Raw genomic sequence first — 26677 nt, forward strand, 5'->3', positions numbered from 1 at the left:
ACGCAGCTCCCCTCTACTTTATAAAGCTTTATAGTCAAGCTCACAATTTTACTTTTGTGGTTCACAACCATTAGTCAAAGAAAAATTAAATATAGTATCTCTCTTGCTTGCTGCTAAAGCAATTAAATAACAGATATGTATGAGATTTATAGCTATACTGTGATAAATAAAAAATGTTCAGTATGGCTGTAATATAGATACAGAATATATACACGAATGTCATAGTGACGACCTGACATGGAGGAATCCACGGCAATGAGTAATCATTCTTGACAAGTACATTCAAAATGACACCCAACGAGCCATTCGATACTACGGAGCAATCATAAGAAAAATGTTCTGTCGCTTCTGCCGTAAACAAATGCTCCTGGAGAGTGGTGGATGATTGAGGTGGTCGTACTACGTGGAGGAGTCGGTTACAGAGGAGGAACGTGGGAATAACTGCCAGAAAATGATGTACCCTCCACTACACCACTGCTCCTAGAATAATGCCATGTCTTGTGAGTTGTCAGTAGGTGTTTGTTTAAAAAAAAAAAATTATTTGCACCATTCAAACAATAAAATAGAAATCACCACAGAGGTAGATTAATATCACAGTGCAGGAAGACACAAAAAGACAACTGGGCTTATTTGAAGCCTACACCTATATAATATTTAAAATTGTACAAAAGTGCAAACATAAAATGAAAAATGCATAAGATGGACAACAAAAGAAAAAAGAAAGAAAAGAAAAGACAAATAATGTAATTATATCGAGTCTGTGTAGGCATGTGTGTGTGTGTGTGTGTGTGTGCATGTGAAAGTGAGCATGGCTTGCGTTTGTTCAGGAATATTGGATTATACCCCCGTGGCATTTCCTAAGCAATGGTAATGCTATAATACAAATATGGATTCGATGGGGAGGAAGCATTTCAAGTGTCTTGATATTTTAAGGAGGAAGAGACCGATATCGACATGCTGGAGAGCTTCTGAGACGAGCGTACAGTGGACACAACTCCTGCACGGATGTGCTGCTTTGGAGCGCGCTGCAGGTGGATAAATACGGAAGATAAAAATGTCATCACACGTGTGTGTGTGTGTGTGTGTGTGTGTGTGTGTGTGTGTGTGTGTGCTCCAGGAACAGGCATTGAAATGGAAAGATAAATGTACAGAGGGAGGAAACGGACGTACACTGAATGCATGTGTGTATTAATAATGCATGCACGCGTGTGTGTGTGTGCTCACCGATGAAGCCGGATGAGGGAGGATTGGGCTGGATATTCTCCTGAGTGTTTCCCTGGATCACATCCCAGAGTCGCCACACATAGCTCGGGTGAAGGATGTAGAAGGGCTGGCCGGGATGGAGCTTGCGGTGCTCTATGTACGGACCAAACAGGTTGTAGTCCGGACTGGCATACCACTGATGAAGGGGGAACAAAAAAAAAAGAGCGATGCCTCCGTTTAGACGTCGGTTTCAGACGGCAAAAATAAAAATCAATGTGGTCATCGTGAAGCGCTCCATGTCGCCTCCAACAAGCAATAACACTTTGCCACAAAAAGGTGGACCGGGTGTCCCAAGAGCCTCCGAGTTAAAGGAGCCCCCTTCAATGCTTTTGTTATCGTTGAACTTCACTGTGCAGGAGGATGTGTGCAGAGAGCATAGAAGACGGTATTCATACGACATCAGAGATTGAAAAATAAAATGGTGAATAGCATTTCGTCTGTTTAGCGTAATTCTAGTCGTGCCTTAGGACGCATCAACGTGGACCACTTAATGGTCAGTCAGGTCTGATTACGCCGTCGTCAAGGAAACGTCGTGCCCAACCCTCCAATTCCGTAGCACTGGTGCCGTTGTTAGCAACGTTAGCACCGTTAGCTGTGAGCCGCCGGTTGAGGGGCCGTGAGGAGGCAATAGTTATGCTCTGAATTCTGCACCTTTAAATATATTTTTTGGTGAGTGGAAATACATGTTCAAAAAAGGTATATATATATATATATATATATATATATATATATATATATATATATATAAAACATTTTATATATACAGGTTTCTTTCATCTTTTTTATGCACTTTAGATCTTTCTGAATACTTTCATTAGAGCGACAAAAAAAACTAAAAGACTCAGTGTCAACAAAATGACAATAATTTTGAACCTTGCTTGATCCAATGTTCAGATTTCTGTTGTTGGAAAGTTATGCAAAGTAGCACATATATAAGAGAATGGCTCATTTGCATATTTAAAACATACATTTCCAGAAAACTAATACATTATTGTCTGAATGAGAGTAATTAACTGAGGAAATTTCCCCTTAAATCATTGAATATGTAGAAGCAAAGAGAGACAAATGAAATACTTCAATAGATCCAATTGCACACGTACTTTGTTATGATGCTGAATACATACATGGTGCACGTTTAGGTGCCAATGACCCACATCATGAATTTTAAATCATATTACCTTTCTCCTAGTACCCTTTATTTTACACAGGTTTGTGTCGTTGCTATATTTTAGGATAGGATAGGATATTACTTTATTCATCCTCAGGGGGAAATTTAGTGAAGCAGCAGAAAACATGTTTACATATATATATATATCCACACACACACACAATACAATAAAATAAAATAGCAGTTGGCATTTAAGAATTTAAATAACAAAAAAGGAAATGAAAATGTAAAAATTAAATAAAAATGAAGAGCGGTGGCGAACCCGCTCGACCCTTTTGTGGTAATCCGTCCTTGAAGGAGCAGTTTCTGTGATGGGCTTCAAAACAAAAGCTCGCTAACAGCATTGTGTCGCGTGATACTGCTGAGAAATATTAGTAAATGAGACGGGCTGCACGTAACGACCCCGTCGCCTGCAGGGAACTAAAGGTTAAAGCCTGAAAATAAGTCACTGTTCATTAAACTTTAGAAGGACAAGTGGGTCTATTATTAGCTTGAAAAAAAAATTATGTCAAAAAAATAAATAAAAATGAATAAGAACAGACAAGGATGTTATTAATATTTCAAGATAATAAAAATGTATTCAGAGAGAAGGCTACATGCTAATCACTTTGGTGTTTTTTAGGTTGTTAACCTAAGTCTTGGATCTTAATGATTGTGGCAGCAGATAATTCCCTATAACAATAAAGGTAGAATAAGGAGTTTATTTAAGTGGTTCTATTGTTCAGTATCGTGTGATATGCACAGTGATGGATCAAAAGGAGTGGGCGCTCTCCTCCGATTCTGGCTACAAGATGAACTCTTCTGTCTCTATCTGTGTATAAGATTGACCCAGGAGAATGTAAAAAAATATATATATATATATCAAGTGCAAAAGGTTTAAAAAAACCTCAAAAAAAAAATAAAATAAGAAAATCCTATTCTGAGTTTAGTGGTACTTAGTTTCACCCTCTCGTGTCACTTCGGGTTGCAAAAAATAAATATGTTGACGACGGCCAAAATGCCAAAGTCAACGCTTCCAAAACCGCAGTCCACAAAATCAATGGAGACATCACAGAGACTACGTACACTTCTTATGTCGGTGGTTGAAAATGACTAACGTGGTCCTTCTGGTGGAGTGAAACTAGGCCTTGTCCAGGCTGCTTAAAAATGTTATTATGATTATGTCAACCGGCCTGGAAACAGTGGACGACCACAGGCAGATTAATGAACCGGCTGCATGGTTTGCGTGAGCAACGGGCTCATCTGAGACACCGAACACACATACCTTGTGTAGGTCGACATTGTAAGGTGCAGGATCCCAGGCCACCAGGGTCACATTCTTGTAGATTGAGCTCGTGTTGAATCGATGCTTAGGATTGGCCAAAATCTGTAAAATGCAAGAAGGCCTGAATTTATGGGCCGGTTGTTTTTCCGACGCCTGAAGTCTCGTCGTCATCGTAAGAGGTCGCCAGGCATTTGAAATATTAAGCTTCAGAGCTGCTGGTACACGCATTGTGTTCCCTCTGGACGGAGCCAGGCCAGCTGTTTCACCCAGTTTCCAAAAGCTTATTCGGGTGAATTATGTCTGGATTTGTTCCTACATACCTTTCACATGGCACACGGTCATTTCATCCATTGCAAATACTAAAATATTGAATAGAGCTGCATTAACATGATTAATTTAACATAGGGATAGTTCAGCTTTTGGTTGATTGATGAGACATTTGATTGGAGGAGGGTCGAGTTGAGCTGGAACTTCTACATTTTTAAGTAAGTTCATTTTTAAGCTCAGATTTGATAAAATTGTACTTTAAGAACCAATATTAAAATATTGCGTTGTTAAAAAAAAAAATCCTCAAATAAAAATGCACATATTCCTATTATACAGTAAGAATGTGCAAATAAAAATTATTGATTGACAATCACTTCAATTCTCACGCGGTGGCTGAACTGAATCCGTGAAAGCATTAAATGCAAAAACAAGGTCAACTGTTTGTCAAGAAATAAATGAAGTCATAAATCATTTATATTTTTATTTTAACACGCTTTTCATGGGAGTTATGCCTCCATCAAATAATGCATTATTGTGCGTCGTGCTAGGCCAGAGGCTCGCTCACCTGCGAGTTGATGATGCGGATGGTGGTCTTGTTCCCCACGTCTCGCTCGTATCCCTCCGTCGGCGCCGCGTTGAACCGTAAGACTGCATCGTGAGTATCTGAAAGAGAAAGCCCAGACTATCAAAGCAGGTAACCTTGTTATTGTGTGTATATGACAACTAAAGCTGGGTACACACACAAGTATTACTTTTGTTAACGTTTCTCTTTCTTACCACAAAAAACCTCGAGCAGCACTTCATAATCCGGCAATATGTTAGATTATTTTTTTTGACACTGGAGTTGCTCAGACTGGGGCAAACCCAGGTAGAAAAACATACCTAGACATCACTTTAAAATAATGAATAAAAAAATAACAGCTAGAGCTGGTCAAGGATCATGGTGTAATCACCGCCGTGATTTCTAATTTGCTGCCATGTCTTATAATTTTGGAGGCAATATTTAAGAAATAAACAATAACGTCATAAGAAGGCCCACTGAGGCTCAGAGAAACAAGAACAAGAACAGCCGTTTGCAGGTGAATGACTTCCCACTCGTAGATATATACACACAAAACTCCTGATCTGACAAATCTGAATACCAATCTGCTGATACAAGACTCCTGATGTGACCGGTAACGACGTAACCAAGGTGCTCTCTAGTGGTCGGCTCCTGAAACTGACGAGCCACCGTTAACACAAAGAAAACCACACAGGTTTCACCACTAATTCTGTCAGAATTTTGGTTTGTTTAATACACACACACACACACACACACACACACACACACACAAACATATGATCCTCAGCTTGATGGATGGCTGTCGTAATAATTAGAAATGTGTTCACCGCCCGACTGCAAACACTCAAAAACGTGCTCGAGAGCTTGACATTGAGTTTGCATTCCTGCGCCAATAGAATACTGTAAACACGTTGGTTTATTGCAGGGCTCCAGCAGACTGATGGCTTTTCAAGAAGGCTTTCTGAAAGCACGGATGGCTCATGGTCCAATCAATCGAGGCTAATTTTACTTTTGTAAAGAAGCTCACATCATCAATATTTTTCACACAATAGTTGAGACATACCAAATTATTCTTTTTAGATATTTATATATATATATATATATATATATATGCATATTTTATCAATTCCATTTATTGTGGTTATTTCAATACATTTTCACATGTATTATTATATTTAATATATTCTTTTTTTCAGTTATTCATTTGTGCAAATATGTATAATAATCCATTTAATTTATATAGCGCTTTTTTAAAAAGGTACTCAAAGACACTTTACATGTTACATTCATACATCGTAGACACGGCTACGGACACATCGACTAGAGTGGGGATTGAACCACCAACCCCCTGATTGAAAGATGGACCTGCTAACCACTGACCCACAGTCGCCCCAGTAGCTCCATAGTATCTACATCATGTAATAATATTTTGTATTACTATTTCCAGTTTGTATTGTTCAAAGGGTATTTTGTTTTTGACTAGTATCGACTGTCTGAAGACAAGTTTTACATGTTTCACAGGCACGTTTGCCATCATTTTAAATCAGTGTTATTCATTTAAATGAATGTAGAGAACTTTAAAATTAACTTAAGTGAATGTAAAAATAAATGCGTCTTTTCCTGATGTATTCAGCTTTTCATCAGCTGAGTGTGCGGTCATTATTAAATGCATGTACGTGTGGTTCTTATTAATTGATACTACTTTACAGAACTAAAATAAAACGGCGCTCACGTAAGCCTACTCGTGAATGCTAATAGAAGGTATACATACTGTAAGTCTCTTCATGGTGAGAAACCCACCACGACTGCCCGAGTGAAATCAATTATGCAACGTGGCACAGGGAGCCTGTTCCAGCGTGTCCAAATGTGTTCAAGACAAATCCTTTCTATGAATATTTGTTCACATAGCCAGTGATTCTCAAATTGAAATAAGACCGTAACCCCCTTTTAAAATGTGAAGCGATGCCTCTCTCTCGACCCCCATTACAAGCGGCAGAAGGGAGAGCACTTTATATCAATAAAAGAAATTAATGTTATTCCTTCGCGGGAGATTAAATCAAAACAATATACCCACATATCAAAAAGTATAACAAATTATCTGTATCTATCTGACTTGCAGGAACAACCTACACACATGTAGCAACATCTTGTGTATTGGTTTAACCTTCACCGGACTAGGATCAATATTCAACCCTCACTAATCTTTTTGCCTTTTCCATTTCCGTGTCTGCAACGTCTCATGAGTAAGACCCACTTCTCAATCGTTATTTTTTAATGAGATTAGTTTTTATATCTTGAATTAGGTTAGCGGCGTTCAATTGTGACATCATTTTTGCATTAAAAAAGCACCAGTTTATTAAGTTTATCCGTACAATCCCATTCAAGAGTGCACTTCTGCTGCTTTATAGCATTCATAACAACAACCAGGCATATTTCTGGTGGCTGTGTATGCTGCATTACAGACAGAATAACATGATAAAAGTTAATATTAATGGATGAAAGTAAACCGTGGCTTTCTTTAACTGTAATCAGACAAACGGGTCCGTCCACGGGTTGATAGTACGTGTTGTGCTTTCATCATCAGGAACTGCCATAAAAGTACGTGGACTTGGTGACACATGATGATTAAACTACAGCGTCGCAAACACCATAATTCATACTCCGTCATCGAGTTTGATTCATTTAAAGCTTAAGAGTACATTTGTCATCGGCGGTGAGATTAAACTGGATTGCGCTGCTCCTCTGTGGACTCATCTGGTTCATGTCGGACGTGTTATTTCTCCTCTCGCCACGTGATGAATGGCTCTTACAGTGTGAGATGGGGCTCTCGCAGAGTCCATTATGGCTCTTTGGGGCTCGTCAGATGGCTGATGACCATGTTGGCTTTCGACTTTATACAACTGCCTCTGGTAGCTGCGGTTTAGTTTCTTCTGGGTGTCTTTGTATGTCTAAAAGTGTGGATGCCGTTCAGTCGGAGGATCATGCGCTTGCACGCCTAAGCCCGTCATTCATTCATTCATCATACATCTGCCAATCACTTCTCACGCATGCTCGCTCATTATTTACATGCTGTCATTTCTCAGCGCTGTCAATCACGACATCAGCCGGTCTCCTCCATCTAATAAGCGCGACAAAACAATTTCATCTCGCCACTTTTAAAATTAGGACTGTCTCTCTACCTTCAGTTCCTTCACCTCCCCATCGCCACCCAGTCCACGCAGACCCATCAGCTTCATCAACTCATCATTCCATCATCAGCACCACCACCAGGTCTGGACTCCACCGGGGGGATTCATCTTGTTGTCGAGCCCTCAATTACAAATCTCCCCGACGAATTCAAGCGCCGAAGACTCTTCATCATCATCATCGTCACATATCATCCGTTGATAATAAACAATTATGTTTTCTTTATCCGACTGGTCTCTCCTGATTTAAATAAATCCAGGGAGAAGGCAGACGATGTCATAAGCAGACGACTGGATGTGTTGCAGTCGATTAAGTGTTTATTTTTTACCAAAACAATTAGAATGCATTATTCTGTTATCAATCATGGCTCCTCTCTACTGATTCATTTCAATCAGCTCAGGTTATAAACTGACTGCCTGACTTTCAATAAGGGTATTAAATGGCCTTGTTCCAATTACATTACAAAACCCGTTAACCCATTATGTGCCTGAGAGCCCGGCTCAATACCATAAACTATGGTCTCAAAAATGAGCAGTGAGTTTACTGAAAACACGATAAACTTCACAAAAACAATAATATTCTCATTTAATGATGCTGTTGCTCATCTTCTCCAACCCAATGTGTTCTGGGGATGCAGTTTATCCTGTTGACCACATGATGGCAGCCACACATCACACACACACACACACACACACACACACACACACACACACTAAAATAAACTAAAGCCTCAGTTACAAAGCTCTCACAGGTTGAACTCTGTGCTGCAGCCACTGAGAGAAACCCAATAATCTAAATGTCAGTCTGCCTGCAAATGGCACAGAAAAAAGAGAGAGTATGATTGCCACATTCATCTTTGGCTATTTGTCACAATTCACAGCTGCAAAATGTAGGTTTTGATGCAGTGCAGTTCCTTTTGGAGAAGGACGGCACGGCGAGAAGACTCAGACAGAGATCAATGCGGTTTGATTTCCTGTTGAAGCCGAGTCTGAGAATTGATGTAACAAAGTCAAGCTTTTTCCAAACGCTGTTCAATAATTAAAATCAGCCTCCAGAACATTTATCTCACTCGTCAAGTCATTTAGTCCCCCGTCAAGCAAAAATCTCTTTTCTTAAGAACCGAGTACCGTGATGGTGACACACTGAACCAATAACCTGACACGAAGATGTATGCGTTTGGCCCCGAGAGAATAAACGGTTATGAATTACATTTCTTCATGCGATGACTTTCCTATATTCTCATAATGACTCTCCGGCGGCTTCCTACAAGGTATGCGTGTTCAAAATAGAAGAAAAAAACAACAACAATGATGCAGGTGGTGAAAAGACACATCCACTTCCTTTGGTTATGAGCATGTGCACATGGGTCACATTATTGGACATAAACCAACAACCAAACATGGAGGGATGATAATACATCAACAGAGATTACAAAGCACCTGCAGAGTTTAAGAGCGAGGCCTCCTGCCCCAAAACCAAAGACTGCCTCTCTTTTTCTTTGCTTCTAAAAATAAAGGAATACCACTCAAATGTTCTTCTTCCTCCAGCACGAAAAACAAAAAACACCTCCATATTGATCAATAATCCAAGCAAGGTGTACTTGAAGGCATGTTAGAGTCTGTATATATCATACATCTTTGCAGAAAATCTGAATGTATAATGTTCAGATTTCGCAATTTTTCATTCAACGAGTGAAGGCAACCGTGTTCAAAGCCTGCAGTGCTGACGAGGCACAACGCACGTCAGTCCCACTGTGACCGCGGGGTCAAGTGCAGATGTAGGTTTGCATCATCGGATGTTCAGTGATCACGGTTTCCCCCGCTTCCCTTTCTGGGGCAACGCTATCTGGGGCAGCTAGTGTCTATAGAACAGTATACGGACGTACTATGTAAATATAGAAATATAAAAAAGGCGTAAAGCCCGACGCTTATGATATTAAAGCTTTTGCTTGCTTTGAACAGATGCATTCACGAGAATATGCAAGGAAGCTATACGTTATGTGAAGGAGCCTGATTAGTTGCCGGGGGGGGGGGGGAGGGGGTCTGCTTCTTTTTTCCTTTCTTGTGAGCCATCTGTTACCGAGTTCACACTCTCCCCACTTACCAAATAGCTGCCAAAGTCTCTAAACCAAGAGCACACACACACACACACACACACACACACACACACACACACATTCAAACACAATGACTTATACCCCACTAGGCACAAGCTCAAGCCTGTTCATGATCAGCTTGACAAGTTAATCAGCAAATGCCAGTCAAATAGAATTGTTGCAGGATTACAGGTGCAGGTTGACCTTTAAAATTCGGATATGTATATTTATATATATCTATATACAGATATCAATAAAAAGGAGATTAACCTTGTTCATGTTTTGTTTCAGTGACTACATGGTGTTTTATTAGTTAAGTTCACATGCAAATTTAGTGCAAGCCAAATTGAGCCTCGCCAACGGCCCCTTTCATGTGCATCATGTATGTAATGATTAATTCGCTGAGCCTTTTTTTCTTTTCCATTGCACCGTGTCACATTTTGGATTTTATCGATTCACTAACCTTTCCGTCTCAGCGAGCATAAAAAAAAAATATATATACTTTTTTTTTTTTAAACGTTTTGAAATTTATGGCATTTCCACTCGTGTGAAAAAACACTTGAAAATGAAAATGCCCATAAAAAAAAAAAGCAAGTGGATGAAAAAATGTATTTACGTTTTTTGCGAGAGGAACACATATTTTAGTAACGGCTTAACGGATACCAGATTGATCGGTATGCGGCCGTTTGTTCTGTCCGGCCCTCTCGGGTTTAATATGGGCTGTGATGACATCGCAGCCGGTCTGAGCGCAAACAGCATAATAATTTAAAAAATCCTTTCAGCTTATATCTTTTGGAGGCAGTGTGTCATACCTTATCTTGTCTTTTGTCAACCACATGGGTATTACCATATTTAATAGGGTTTGGGTTATTTTGGTAAGTGTTTTTTTTAGTCCTCATTTAACAGAAGAAGCCCTGTGGCCTACCTTGTTGCCTATGCTCAAAAATCTTGTTTCTCTCCACTCACCGATCTCTTTACCCAGTCCTGAGCGCAGGATGGCGCCGGCCGAGGTGACCACGGCACAGGTCTGGAAGCTGCTCTGGTCCTGCCGGCCGCGCAGGTGCTCAAGGGGACGAGGCGGCACAAGACGAGCCCAACCGAGTGAGGAGAAGGGCTGCTCCGACCCGTCCACGGTCCTGAGCCGGGCCTGGGCTTTCATTTGACACAGCAGCTCCTTGGCACTCCGGGAGGACCTGCGATGCCCGGTGTAGGAAACATGGTGTTTGTTGGCACTGACGTAGTCCTTCATGGCGCGCTGCAGTCGAGGACTCAGCATGCCGGCGGACACGCGACCCCGCCACAGCCGCTGCACTACAGAGGCCGACTTGGAGACGTAATATTCCTCCAGATCAGTGGAGTCGCTACCGACCCTCCTGCCTGCTGCGGTCCTCATTCTGTTTCCGAGTTCTTCTTCATTGTCCCGCTCGTCATCTTCTTCCTCCCCGCCGTGGTAGCGTGTGGCGCTGATCTGGTTCTGGTACTCTATGTGGGAAGTTCTCTCACGACTCTGGACTGAAGGGTCGGAGTGAGAACCCACATTTTCAGTACCGAAGGAGGACCAGGCAGCCAGGCTCTGTGGGTCTAGGTAGTCCTGGCGGCTGGTCTCCTGGCTACCATAAATGGCATAAGGAGCACTGTTGGGGCTGTGGCTCACATCCTGGCTGAGCTCCGGGGTCGTGGAGCTGGCAGAGGGCTCCGGCTCCGGCTCATCTCTGGGGTAGGTTGTAGTTAAGGTGGAAGCCAGTTCAGGTCGGGAACCCAGGTTGGCGTGCTGTTGGTGGGAGGCCTGTATAGAGGCAAGGCGCCGCGTGTCCGGGTGCTGGGAGAGTAAAGAGCCTACAGACGTCAGCGGCTCGTTCACACGAGCGTCCAGGAAGTACGAGAGGAGGCCGAGGAAGAGGAGAACCCAGGCCAGCATTCCCACCAGCACGAGCCTCCGCCACTGCCTCATACTGGACTTCATTACTTACATACACGCCTGTTCAGCCGGCCCACCAACAACAACAACGACAACAACAATAACAAAGCCCCACGGCCCAGGACTTAGCGCAGGTCAGCTGAAGGGCCTGTAAAAGACGAAGGCTCAGTATGAAACTGCTCATGGGAGATCGGGAACATGTGGACGAGTAGAGCAGAAGTTTGAGACGCTCACCTGAACCGATGCTTCTATTTCTTCATGACCATGCGTCCTCCAGGATTTGACAGGACCCTAAGGAGAGGGGAGGTACACACGTTATTGGAGTCAAGAGGGCACGTGCGTACATGAGGTCGTGTGTATGAAGAAAAAAAAAAGAAAAGAAAAGAAACACTGCTCACACCACAGGAAAATACCTCCTGCTGGCCAGAACTTTCCACTCTTAACACAAAAGGAGAGGTTTTTTTTTTTAAGCCCATCTATTAACTGGAATCAAGTTACAGCTTTCTTTAATTAAATCGTCTCGTTTTCGCCACGAGAAATAGACTCTGCTGACAACTACATTTAGGATCACCTAAAATATGAATCCTTTTTATAAACAGGGATTTCCCCCCCCAATGAACTCAATTAGTGTGAAGGTCAGTCAAATGTTAACCTTAATTTAACTTGATGCAGACGCTGTTCAGTGAAATGTGTCGCCAAAGGATGACCGTGAACTAACGTGCAGGGTAGAAGTTATTTCAGCACTATTGTGTAAACAAATCAAACTTATCCCATGAAGACATTTTATATATCATCATAACTTTGTTTTCTTTATTATCACTGGTATAAGACCGCTGTTAAAACAATTACTTCACTCATGTATATCTACGACAGCCTTTGCGGTGTGCAAATATGTCCTGATGTTTCATTAAAAGAAAATTAAAAATAAAAGTTTTTCTGACATTAACGGAGATGAAGGCTGCAACTAACTGCTTTTTTTTTTTTTTTTTAAACAATGAAACAGTGAAAGAGGCCCCTCACAGTTTCCAAGTAGCCAAGTTGAGGTCTTAACTTGATTTGACAGCACAAAATTATTTAAAAAAAAATTAAAATCAGGCAAGGAATTGTTCCTTGTTTTTAGACAGATGTGAATGGTCCAAATAAAATAATATATCTGCTGTTTTTTATTTATTGTTTTTGGGCTTCCCATTAGCTTCATCCTTGTAATCAACAACCACTGTTCCGGTGCTTCAATGAAATACACTTTGATTTTTTACATTTTACATTAAACATGAGACCTTTGCATATTTTATTGCTGTACCAAAAAACAAAAAACCATTAAAAACATAATCATCATCAGCCTGACTTACACTGAAAGCTCATAAAATGAAACACACGGCAACAAAAGGTGAATAAATGAAGCATTACATTTCCGCACATCTGAGGAACGACAATCCTCTCAACCACACGTAATTATGAGTTTTGGTCTCTTAATGTGGGAGCGGAGAGTGGGAGGGGTGAGGCTGCAGGGAGAAAAGGCTGTTAAGCCTCCTCTAGTCCTAATTACTGTACAGCTTCCTGCCTCTGTAGCTGCTGGATCCTGCAGAGCGCTGCATAAGCGCTCTGCGCTCCCCCCCCCCTCCATCACCATGTTCCCAGACATCCAGGCCCCCGTCCCCCCGTCCCGCAGACACACAGGAGGCCAAAGCTCATCCATTGACCCTGGTCAAGCAGGGGGGAAAACAGCAGGAAGCAACTGGGCCAGAGGGGGAAGAGACAGTATGGGAGAAAGAAAATAACGGCTGATGCGATTACTCCGACAAACGCACATCTGCACAAACACACGCGACGATCTGAATGCTTTATGAAAACCTGCGGCGTGTTTCCGCCTCGGGCTTTAAAAGCCATTGACAGGTTTGGGTACGAGACAGTCAGACAGTAATCCCCCTGCGGAACGGTTTCAACTTGTCTACCTTGGCTGGGGTCAAAGGTTACCGAGTGGGAAAATATAGCATTTAACACCTGGAAAATAACAACAGCAGGCCCAACGCACAAAAATAACCCAGAAGAAAACAAACAGGAAAATCACCCGGCTGCCCAGTGACAATGTTGTCAACAAACAAATGGCATCTATATGCACCAATGCTCACTGTGTGTGTGTGTGTGTGTGTGCGTGTGTGTGTGTGTTCCTTTAGGCATGTCGCGCATGCATGTGGGTGCGCAGCTACTTTGCCTCACCTGGCAGCAATCAGGATGGGTGCTTCAGATGCTGCGGTTAAACAACATAAATGAGTGGCACAGATGGAGAGACGGGGGTGGAGGACAGAGCCAGGCTTGTGAGGGCTACACAAAGAAACAGTACAAAACGGGAAACATGGAAATGAGCCACCGGCGGCAAAGGACGACTAAATGACTTTTAGTGAGCAGGAGACGGCGATGAACAAAAAGGAGCCCGATGGAACATTAAGCATAGATCTCGGAGAGAGATCCAAGATCCAGTGTTGAAATATATAGAGGAATAGATGAGGAGAAGAGGAGATCTGTCAAGTGTTTGCCCTCAGGAGGATAATTATGTGGTGGCATGAGAGGAGAAAATAGAACGAATGAGCGAATTAAACATGAGGAAACAGAGGAAACATGCTCTGTAGGGTCAAATCCTCCCGTCACAACTTTACAGAGGCCAAGGTCACATCCTCAACTCTCCGAAACCCAAAAGACAATCACGGCACGACAATATATCACAAAGAAAAAAAGAAGAAGATCCTCGCATTTGAATAGCTGCAGCGAGACAATGTTTAGCTTAGTCACTGTTATTGCTTTAACAATGACAGAAGCAATTAATAGTCTGCAAAATTGTACAGTGTCATACACTGTTAGAGTCATAAAATAGTTCTAAAAAGGCCCTTATAATTTTCTATAGCCTAAAGCGACACACTCAATTTACTTGTGTTTTCCAACAGTCCAAAACTCAGAAATATTCAGATTTCTATCACGCAAGACAAAAAAACCAGCACATCTTTGGAATACACGTATTTACCTTGACACCGCTCTCCTTACGCTAGAGCCAGGAGCTGGTTAGCTTAGCTTAGCATGAAGACTAAAAACAGAGCGGAACGGCTAGCCTGGTGTAAAAAAAAATGTTACAAAAGTTTACCAATTAACACGTTTTATCTCAAATCGGTAGGTGTGAAACTAACATGTTGAGGGTTTAGAGGGGGGGGGGGGGTTATGTGCCAGAAGATTTCTCGTCTGGGAGTCTCCGTTGGTTGCCTGGCAACCCAACAGTGATGAAAAGACTCCAGGAAGTAACTGCTCTGGGCCAAGAAATAGGCCCCCCACACAACCACCACCAATTTCTTATTCGATACAGTCTAAAAAAAAAGTACACTAGCGACCTGCTCCATTTACACCCCCATTAGCCAATAAGTGGCTCCTTATCTAGGTCGTAAACTTCCTGCCACTTTACCTTCACAGCGGAGGACTGTGTTCGTACAGCCGTTTCAAAAAAGGAAGCTCTCTGGAGGGACTTTCCAAGTGTTGGACATCTGCCTCAAAATTAAATTGTGTCCTGCAAGGTCCTCGTCACCCTGCATGACAAACTTAACTTCTCAACTGTCGGATAAAAACAGGGCATCGACGGAGACACACGGGCCCAATCCAAATGGCCGAAATGCAGACTTGTGGACTTAACAGACACAAGCCAGGGAAGAACACAAGTGCCTTGTGCGGCACAGATCCGCAATTCATCGAGTTTGCAAAAGGGCCCCAGGCAGACTTCCACACAGTCCGGATGTCCTTCAGACTTTGCTTGGAAGATTACCCATAGGTCATAGCGATATCGATGCGATGATGCAAGAGAATGATAATAACGGAGCATCTCTTTTTACATGTATTGAGGAAGCAAAGTTTGACATTGCACGTACACAACATTCATAGGATAACCAAGTTGAGTCTTGCTTTTAGACTAACAATCGTGGTGTCAGACTAGACGTGATGACAGTGAACACATCACAGGACGTACAGCTGAAGTGTGCGAGGGTTTAGCCCCTCACGGATTCTACTTAGTCTGCAAGTGCGTTGTAATTTGACTGTTCAGTGGGCATGTTGACATTTGATTTGATTTTCTGTTCTTTTTTTCCCGGTAGATTTAATGCTGCTGTCGTGTCCGCCAGTTGTTGATGTGTAATCAACCAGAGGGAATACACTTCTTAATAGCCCAATCTTTAATAACTATTCACTTTTCACTTGACGGAGGGGGTTATTCAGCCTGGACTACTAAAGGTGTCATTACTTTTATCAATATGTATAATGGTCTGCCAATGTCAATGATTTGCAACTGTGGGCAGTGAATACTGCTACCTGTCATGTCCCTTACTTATACTCGTATTTTTGGCAAAAGTGTCTTGGACACACCTGGTTCTTTTTGTTTACTCACCCACTCTATGATTTCTCTACTATTCTGTAGTAAAGACACCTTTTTTGTCATAATGGTGGAAGCCGAAATGATGAGCCGAAATCATTCTCTGGTGGAAGAAGTATGCAAGGGAGATTAATTCAACCTTGAATTGGTCTTTGGAAGATATTTTATAAAAATGTGCGTACATGACCAAAATATCAGTGACATAAAATACAGGAGCAAGAAAATATATGAAATGCTGCCTAAGAAATACAGACCAAAATAGAGAAGAAGAAAATGTCGTTTGGGCTAGACGTTCCTGTTTAAATGTGTAAATTAACAAAACTAACTTATTCAACAACCTGCAGACATCTGTAGCTCTTGATTAGTAAGACATTAATATCCCCAAAAATATTCTTGTACAGGAATTGATTTAGCTGCCTGAAAACTACATCAATAATGAAGCATCTTGCGTTTGATCTATTAATTAATTTACGGTCAAACCTCTTAGATGTTTGCTAAAGAAATATCAATACGTATACAAAAAATATACTATGACAAGTATTTTCCGGGCAGCCAAATACAGCTAAAAGCACAATAGAACCAGAGGAGCAAAATATAGAGACTATAGTTATTGCCGTATTTATTTCTTATGGAACCACATTCCCACAGCATGCCCTGCTGTAATATTCTCAATGTGTCTACAGTACAGTCCAGGCATCGCCAGAGGTGACTGAGCTCCACTACTTGGCTGCCAGTGAGGCGCTCGGACGGCCCTGGAGGGAATACAGCCGCAGAGCATCTCGCTGAAAATAATTCAGTCCACCACCTACGACGTACGGGCGCCTGAGGAACCACGGTGGAGATGTTATGAATGCTTTAAAATCGCAGCCAACCGAGCAGCAGCAGTTTCTGTCGGGAGTAGAAGTTGTGACCTTGGCAAAGGCCCCCATGAAGTTTACAGAAGATACAAAGGAAATGCTGAGCGGTTGGGTCACAGGAACATGCTCTCAACGGTTCCCCGTATTTAAGCACAGAATAAAATGTAGTACACCGCGTGGGTCGAGTCTGATTAGTCTAATAAAAAAATATCAGTGGCAGGCATTTAACATGGCATAAGAGTAGAGGAAACAATACAATGGCAATGGATGACACTTTGCCATTGCAGTGGTAATATGTATGTATATATATATATATATATATATATATATATATATATATATATATATATATATATAGATATATATATATATAGATATATGCATGATATTCGGCTCTGCAAGAGAACATGTTGTCCTCTATTCTGCACACTGCAAGGCAATAGCAGTGTGTACTTTCTTTCAAATACAACACTGACCAGAGGACTTGTTCCTCATAAAATATTAAACCCACGAGAGGAGAGTTGTTCACCATGAAAAGAAATAAAGGCGTTTTACTTTAATATTATATTCACCTTGCAGCAGTTTCGAGCAGCTACGGACGAACACATCACTGTAATGTATTACATCAGGGAGACACACTTAGAAGCAGACTGTAGTCTAACATAGGAGGTGCTGGGTGCGTGGAGCTTCACGACTGGGACCCAGAGTGTTATGAATTTGAGTGTCGTGGTTTTTTTGGCTACCACAACCAAATCGTACTCTAGGATGCAAGACCCCGTTCATACTGGCAGTCTGTTGCATCCCTCTCACTTTAAAAAAGAAAAGAAAAAAGAAAGAAATGTAACCTGTCTTGGTCCTCTGGCAAAGTTCAATCTGGCTCAACTGCTGCTGCTGCACAGCGGGATGCCATCCGGCAAGCCGCTAGCGTTGGTGAATCAAATCAATGTAAACACACGTTCCTGATGGATTACTTTGCAACGCGATATATTTCCACAGTGTACCTTCACGATCACGTGACACGTGATTAAGGAGTAGTTCACTTCGCCGAGCTGCCAACAGCTGTGCTTCTGTTGTACTGCGATACGGTCAGGATGAGGCAATCAAAAACGGGCTTTTTTCATGCCACCTTTGGACGACCTAGATCGTTTCAAGCGTGCTGAACTCTTAGCTGTACCTGTCTGAGCTGCCAAATTGGTTTTTTTAGCAGCCTGATCTCAAAAAGTGTGACGATACCAAAAATGAAGACGATCTGTACGGTCTGCTTAATTCCACACGATCCACAAAACTTTCTTTGAACGAGTAAATGCCAAGTTTAACTTTGCCGAGTTTTAAATACATTTTCAAGAGAGGCTGCTTAGCCGTTGTTTGCAGAGACGAATTAATGAATTAATCCCATGACAAGGTGCACACGCAGCTAATAAGAGTTTAATCTGAGATCACACCGATGTAAATTAACCGTCTGATTAACACCCACAGTTTGACTGGGAGCTGGGCGTAGCTCTATAAGCCTCAGACCTTCAGATAAAATAAATTGACGCCTGCAATTTAATCCTAGAAATCATTTTTCACAAATGTAATTCCGGTTACAAAACGGTCATTAACGCAGAGGCACTTATAGGAGGTATCGAGCTTGTGCCATTTTTAGGGCCTGACGCAATATGAACTGGCAGACACAGCCAATACGAGGCATAATATTTCACTGTATCACAGACACAAGTCGTTCAGAGATAAATGTGTACGGTTGCAGATCAGAGACAAAATAAAAAATAAAAACACACTGCTGACACAAGCAAAGACACACTGAAGGGAGACAAAGAAGAGGCATATACACAGAGTAAATGAAAGAACAGAGCATATCTCTCTCCTCACTTAATGAACCCCCTGCTACGGGTCCACCCTGCTTTAGCCTCGGGAGGCAATGAGGTTATTACCGAGTAGCACATCAGACTTATCCCCGTGTAATTACACTGCCAGCGTCCGAGCTCTCCGAAGGGTCCGCTGCATTTCATCACATCTTGAAACCCCAAAGTGCAGCTGTTAAGAATAGCCTGTAGACTGAATGGCTACCTAAGCCTGTGTGAGTGAGCGACTGCAAACAGGACGATGCCGAAGCTCAGGCGCTGGTCTTGGCATCAGGTAGAAACGGTTTCATTCAACTTTCTCTGGGTTTCACTTGTTTGTGTTTGCCATTGGTGCTAATTATGTACAGTCATAGTTTCCAGCCACAAAACAAAGGCTGATGACATGTACAGTATCTTTATTGACATATACGGTCGCCTTTTTCCCCTCTCTGGAAAGATGAATTATCACTTTCAAATTAGAAAAGTTCGGGGTTAATCTCGCCTTTTATACATCTTGCCGAGCCCTAATCCTGCCGCTGCTCCAGCATTATGACATAATGAAAGGCTTCCTCCTCCCTTCACTTCCACTTCCACTGGCTCACCTTCTTTCCTACCCCCTCATCTGCCTTATTCCGTGACCTACATTTAACTGTGGTGCCGTGCATGCAGATGTAAGCGCAGGCACGGCTCCACCGACTGACTGTCTGCGCGCGTTTGCTCTGAAGTCAGTCATTTAGAAAGTTATGCCATACTACGCGAAGAACAGAATTAATATTGCATGCGCCGCTGTATCTCTGAAACATACATGTGTGTAGTTGCAGAACTGTGGCGATGGCCCGCCGGTCTTTATGTGGAAACGTGACTTACTACCAGCAGTGGATCAACTGGCAGCTCACCACTGGCACCCAGCATGTGGAGCTGAGAACACACTGCAGGCAGTAGAAGCTCATTCCAGCCATCCGACCGCCTGCCAATCACATACACCAGAGCATGCGAGCGCACGGCTGCACTCACGCATACAGATGCACATCGTACAGCTAAGTACAGACCAGCTTTGAAATCTAAAAAGCACAAACTTGAAGCAGAAGTTTCAGTGCTTTTCAAGTCGGGAGGCTAAAAAAAGGAGAAACACACCTTGTGTTTAAGTTTTTTTTTGCCCGAATACAAATCAACTTGCAGGGACTTGAATGTGATGCATGTCGACGTGACTGTTTCCACCAGTATGATGGCGGTGCTTTTCAAGACTAAACAAAAACATGGCTAGTCCTTCGTGCTCCTTGCCATATATGATGTAGTCGGTTTATTGGATCAACAAACTGAGCATTGACAAGCGGCACAGCTGCAACGCATCAGTGGAATGTAACTTTCTGACAAAACGATAAAGATATTGACAACAATTTTGATAAACAAGTAGTTGGATAGTTGCCAACTGTGTTTGTTTGCCGAGCAAAAAGTGTAGTGTAAGTTCAACAAGGCATTTTCACTGGAAACCACAGACTGCTAGTAACTATGATGAGATGAGAGTGGCAAGAGTTTGACCCATTGTTAATATAAAAAATGTAATCAGGGCAGCTTTAAGTATGTTCCTAAATATGTCTTTGGGTATCTATCGTTAGGGGTATGGCAGTTACAAGAGTAGTACACTGGCTCATCTTAAAACTAAGCTTTTCAGCAATGTGTCTATTAGAACGTTTCACTCTCCTTGGCAGCTCCATGGTAAAGGAGAATATATATGCGTTACATACATAATATTTTATATGTACAGGCGATAAATACACACACACAGAAAAGAAATCCTTCATCCTGATTCTCTCTTGACGGCAGCAGAATCATGAGGTTTGGCTTCATGCGGTTGTAATACCGGGTCCAGCAAGGTCAGGACAGAAAGTACTAACCCCATTAAAGACTGATCCCGCTGAGGCAGATTAGTTCTGTCCCGTGTCCTGCGATCCTCCTTCAACCACAGCACCGATTATATCAGCCGAGCGAAAATGTCTATTTTTGCAAAGGCGTGCTTGGGCGCTCATTAATCTTCCTCTAAAGAAGCGACTACACCCAATATTGGCCAAGAAGTGCAGGGAGGAGGAAGTCTCTCTCATAAACACACACACCTGTCACAGTCCATCTGCTGTACAAAATGCTTATCTGATCTACAAAAAATGAGAGGATGCGACAGGGTCCACATGGTACATTGATGTGCACACAATGGGTCTTCATTCTGCAGAGAGCAAACATCCATAATACTGAGCCGACACCTGGACAACTTCTCTGCACAACCAATTAGCCCCTCGCTTTCCATCAGAGCACCATGTGAAGTGTGCACGCGCGTCGTAATTACAAGGGCAGAGGACGCGTTTCATTTATAAAAAAAAAAACTAGCAGCCTGCCACAGACCAGAAAAACGTGTCTGACTCATTCCCAAGTGATAAAGTCATCAGTCATCCACTGGCTGTTTAACGTAAACAGGAGGCGTGAATACAACGACGCTGTTTTTAATTGTAAAAAGCACTTTCACGAGTCACAAAGTAACCTCCACTTAAGAAGAAAGGACATCTGACAAAATCACGGGGCCGGGAAGAGTTGAATCATCCTGACCTTCTCGGCACATCCTGATAAATCACACAGGGTGGCGGTTTCTCGTGACGGACGGGCGTTCACGCGTGCAGAGCCCTCTCCAAAAGCAAGGTCCTACGAAGGAAATGCAGCTCTACACCTCACATTATGGCCCATAAATACAGCTGGGAGCCCCCCCCCCCGACACCCACAGCGGGCGGGTGTTTGATGTGAGAAAGTAGAGGAAGTGCACTTAAAAGCCCAAGTCTTTTTCAGGCTTCTCGTGGAGACTGAACGGACGTAATGCTTTTACCAATCAGACTGCATGACGAGTCACCCTCTTGTACTCGCAATGACCCCTCACTCCACTCGTCTCTGAACTGGGAATAAAATTCATAGGAGTTCAAACTGCCTGCTCGTGCATGTTTTGGAAAATGAGGCTAGCAGCTGCTGAGCTAAAAGCAGTAACGCGTCTCGGGGTCCAGACACAAAATAAGAGCAGGTTTTACAGGTTACCGCGGAGGCTTGCGACAGGATTTATGCATATCAGGGCTCCACACACACACATTTGTATTTATGGAGAAATCATGTTTGACTGCCCAGAGAACAAGCCCACTAATCTACAGCACTACAGCCATTTTCAGACAGCTTAACCTCTCTCTAATCTGCCTGAACTCTGGACACTTGCTCCTAAACACAGACTGAGATTAGCAGCCTATCAGAGACTTATAGAGCGACTGCGAAAGCTTCGCCACAATAAGCTGCTCAAACCTTCCCATGTCGCCGTTTAAAGAAGACTCGGCACGAGGAGCAGAGCCGCCACACATCAAAACGCACAGAAACGAGTGCCCAATATAACTCCTCGAGAAGAAGTTTACAATCTCGTGAAGACGGCTAACGACCCCGGACGCCCATGTGGTTCTCATGAAAGAGACAAGTCCTCCCCGAGTGCTCACACTCTCAGATAGGAGTGAGGGGCACAGCTGGTCTTGATGACCCCGGCGCTCCTGCTTATGAAGGCCGAGCTCAGATAACTGCTGCTCTGGTCATCTGAAATTACACCTCCACCTTCCCAGAGTCCCCCTGCCCATGCAATCCTTCCACTCCTTTGGGCGGTGTCTCCACATATACAGTGTACAGCCTAGAACGGATTTTTTTTTAAAAAGGAAACTCTAGCTTTGGACAATTTTAAGAGGAACTTTAAAAAAAAAAGCAGATATAGTGTTGACGGAAAAGTTCACGAGCAGATGAGGGATAAGGAGCCCTGAGATACAGTGAGATGAGGAAATAATCAGATTTTATGTTTAAAGTATAGCTTAAGAGAAAGATCTTTCCCTCAGGGGTTGGTAGAGACCAAAAAACAGAGCTAAAAGAGAGAGTGAATATTGGACTTCCATTCATCAGTTGACCAGAAAAAATATGAATGATAATGTTGCTCAGTAAATGCAGGATGTGAAAATAGGTTTAAATAACTGTTTGCGAACAAGTTCTCTACATCATCTTAAAGATGGCCAAAAGAAACCCGTTATTGTTATGAGCCCCCATTTTTTCTCTTCCATCAATATTAAAAAGACATTTAAAACCTTCTAAATTAAAAAAAAAAAAAAATCGTCAGTTTCTAACCTCATTCTTTCAGTTTCTAACATCATCTCGCGGTTGAAATAAATCTCACCGGCTCTGCTGCCGGTGAGATGAACAACCGTTGCACATCTGTCTTTCAGAGAGAGGAAGTCTGTAAACACTTTCCAGTCTGAGAGTGGACGGTTCAGAAAATGTTGTCCCTGAAGCAGAACGCCTTCCTTTTCTGTCCTGGAATCAGTTTTGCATTTTCCTTTCAATGCTGTGGAGGTAAGTCAGTCAAACACCGACACATTATCAGAAAATAACGTGCACCTTCCATAATGTCATTGCTTTGCTCGGTATTGATCGACCTAATGAGAAGCACTACATGCACAGACACACACACACACACACACACACCTCACTGGGATACTCATAACTCACTTCCTTTCACCAGCTTCCTGTGATGCGATGCTAATCGGAGCAGTCGATCTTTGACCAACCAGTTAACTCCGTTACTGGGTCATCACTGACGGCAATTGTGCATTTCACCAATTGGTATTTTTAGAACGGCCTCACCACTATTTTGTGGTTTAGCAGACAGCGTTTCGCTTGCGGTTGGAGACGGTAGCTTGACGGTAGCGGCTGAAATTAAACTTGTGTGTTTACTATTAATTAATGTATTTTGTATTTTCTTTTTTTTTTCTCCGTGTGGGAACTTGAACATTTCTCCCGTTTCTAAAATCTTTGGAGAATCTCCTTTCCTTATGGGATAATACTGAAGACCACAACCCGCTGAGCTAAATTCCAGTAACTCCATAGTGGAGTGAAGTCTAAGATCGTGTTCAGAATGGAAAGATTTTGGTGGAAAACATTGGTCAAATAAATGAGGTTTGTCATTGCAGGAGGAAAAGTGACCCAATGTTAGTGCACACTAAAAGGAAGCCGCTCTCCTACACACCTGAACTCCGTCTGCACACGCAGAGAGGCCTCCCCGTTTGAGACAATAAATATCCAGCTGGAGAGACAAAGGAGGTGCCAGCCAGTGTGTAGCAAACCTTGCGGTAATGACATTGTTTTGTGTAAAAGCAATAACGCAGATGTTCCGAGGACTCGCAACTCTTTTTACACATTGGTGTGCATTTATAGGGAGTTAGGATACCCATTATCGCATTCATAATACATCGTGAGAGGGTGGGGGATTGACATGTAGAGTTCACTTACTATGAAATAAAATGGTCCTTGCAAAGAAAAAGGTAAATAATTGAACTTTAGTTTTATATAATGCGTGTCATTTCAGTTGTACTCTGGTGGTTAAATTGTGTCCTTGTCACAATCGCTCCAAATCTTAGAAAAAAAACAGAGTGCACATGTTTTCAGCAGCTGTGCACGAACAAACCAAACAAGACTTTTCTGACGCAATGTCACCATAACCTGCGAGAGAGGCTTTTTAAAGTTTCTTCAACCGTGCTGGTTTTTTTTTGGTTTGCAGCACACAGAAATAAATTAAGAACCGATTGGTGTCTTTGATTCCACTGAAGTGAGAACGGGAGGTGCCTTTCTAATTGTTAGAAGTTTACTTTTCAATCTCTGCTCCCAGTTTTCAGAAGGTGATGCGATCACATGTTTCGTTTCCATCGATAGGTCTCGACACCTTAGAGTGCTAAACCTCCACTTTCCTGTTAAAGATAAGATTAACTTAAAAAAAAAAAAGATAACACACCTCCAACCCCCCCACAGAAAAACACACAATTGCCTTCGACACTTGTCTGTCTTTTCCTCTACTTGTAAATGACTCAAAATGGTGTGAAGGCGAATGATTTACATTACGGCTTTGTGTTAAATAAAAAAAATAAAATACAAAAAAAACCTGGTCTGGAAACGGAGGTGTTTTCTGAATTCATCGCTCGTGAACTTGCTCCAAACTAAAAACCCATCTGCAGCACAGAGAAGTGGTGCAGCTGTGGATATGAAAGTGCAGCCATGCGAAAACAAACATGTCAACACTGCTCCTCCAATTAACTTCAGACAACAAGAGCATATGTTATGTCGATCGGGACAACAGAGTGGCACAGATCTGCACATGCAACTTCCCTTATCAAACAATGTATTATATCAGGAATCAGTGGGGTTGAAATTGACACACACACACACACACACACACACACACATATGGGCCATTTTATCATTAATGTGACTTTCAGATTGTGTCCCCTGGAGGTCTTGGCCTGTGTTTCCTGTTTTGAATGGACTTTCCAACATGTGCATGAAGCCGTTAAACAAGAACCAAGTCTCAAGGGAACAATGAAGCTCTGCATCTTCTCCTCAAGTCTGGGAACAGCGTGCGGGCCTGCTCTCCCCGTGAGCTGTGAGCTGTGCCACGGACTCTTCAGTGTGGATGTCCCGTGGCACCATCCAGATGATACACATCGTGTCAATGTTGCCCCTCGTGTTTATTAAACCAATTGTTATGTGTGTGTGTGTGTGTGTGAAGCCCAAGAAGAGCCGCGCGGGGGACTCAATGAGCTCCCGTTAAATGAGCTCTCTCTCTCCCTCCCCGATGATCCTCGACCGAGCTACGGGTGAAAGTAACGCGCACAAAAGGGGTTTGTCTCCTCCGTCTCCTCCTGCAGGTTCGATCTCAGAGAATCACGAAATATGGAATCGGTTTTTTTTTTTTTTTTTGGGGGGGGGGGGGGGGGGGGGTTCTCTCTCGCAAAACACCGCGCGTGCACATCCTTCCACCCTGTGCCTTGCTCTCGGTGTCCTGCACAAAAACGCGCTGAAGCAGCGAATGCAGATCTGTATGGAAATGCTGCGGGAGAGCGAACAAAGCCTTACCTTAAAAACCCAGTCGGTGCTCACCGGATGATGCTGCTGCTGCGGTCCGGAGGTCCATTTTGCTCCGGTTCGCCTTGTTGCACGGAGAGCACGCGACTCGGTTCGGCTCTCCGTCCGCAGAGAAGAGACCCACTACTACGCGCAGCGGAGCGGAGGGGCTGTGTTGTCTGTCACTCTGCTGATGGCCCTTTTTTTTTTTTTTTTTTTTCTTCTCTCTCCTCGCATCCCACATCCACCGAGGGGGGCGGGGGGGCGGAGCCAGCGAGTACTGATTGTGTGGCTTGTTTGGCCTGAAGGGAAGGAAACGAGGAAAGGGAGCATAGGAGGGAGGAAGGAACGGTATATATTGATATTGAATGTGATACCTTCCATGGCAGGGGAGGGGAGGAGTAAGGACACAACATATTTATTATGAATATGATAACTTCCCAGCCGGTCCGTGTAGTTCAAAGAGGATAAATGACATTTTGGGAAATAGGGAAGTTAGATGAGAATAGTGAGAGCCTATATGTCTGTCCAGTAAATGTAAGTCGACTTATCTTATCCTATCTTGACTTATCTTATCTTATCTTAACTTATCTTATCTTAGCTTAGCTTATCTCAGCTTATCTTAACTTTGCCAGGAGCAGTGACTTCCTGATGCCTCCGTCGGTTGCCTGGCAACTGCTCCCATCCTATATGTAGTGCACCCTGTAAAGAGCAAATTGTTGCTTTGACATCATGCTGTTGTTGTTTTTGTGTTTGTATGACTATAAACAAACAAGACCTATATAACCTATATGTCTATTGTGAGCCATGAGAAAAATAGGCCACATTTTGCGTAACTTTTGTGCAGCTACTGATACACATGGAGCTCTAGCGCAAGTTCAGACAGGAAGACCGTACCCCTCAGCCCGCCATCTA

General features: G+C 42.8%; 1 protein-coding gene across 4 annotated transcripts in view; it reads right to left on the reverse strand.

The window, feature by feature from the left end:
* st6gal2a (ST6 beta-galactosamide alpha-2,6-sialyltranferase 2a) overlaps window positions 1-25975 on the reverse strand; it is a 36546-nt gene extending 10571 nt beyond the window's left edge. For 2 of the 4 annotated variants that reach the window (XR_004611775.1, XM_034561234.1), the window contains exons 1-6: window positions 25775-25975; window positions 11958-12014; window positions 10772-11871; window positions 4528-4625; window positions 3696-3797; window positions 1225-1399 (exon numbers count right to left, since the gene is read on the reverse strand). Coding sequence is in view for 3 of the 4 variants with exons in the window: in XM_034561234.1 (XP_034417125.1) it covers window positions 1225-1399; window positions 3696-3797; window positions 4528-4625; window positions 10772-11768 (1372 nt within the window). In the remaining variant the exon portion in view is untranslated. Of the gene's footprint in view, window positions 1-1224; window positions 1400-3695; window positions 3798-4527; window positions 4626-10771; window positions 11872-11957; window positions 12015-20715; window positions 20836-21415; window positions 21511-25774 lie in introns of those variants that run through there. The other 2 variants (XM_034561236.1, XM_034561235.1) reach the window with 2 other exon arrangements.
* Between the last annotated feature and the right edge of the window lie 702 nt (window positions 25976-26677).

Source organism: Cyclopterus lumpus, chromosome 21, assembly GCF_009769545.1.
Source record: "Cyclopterus lumpus isolate fCycLum1 chromosome 21, fCycLum1.pri, whole genome shotgun sequence".
Lineage (NCBI taxonomy): Eukaryota > Metazoa > Chordata > Actinopteri > Perciformes > Cyclopteridae > Cyclopterus > Cyclopterus lumpus.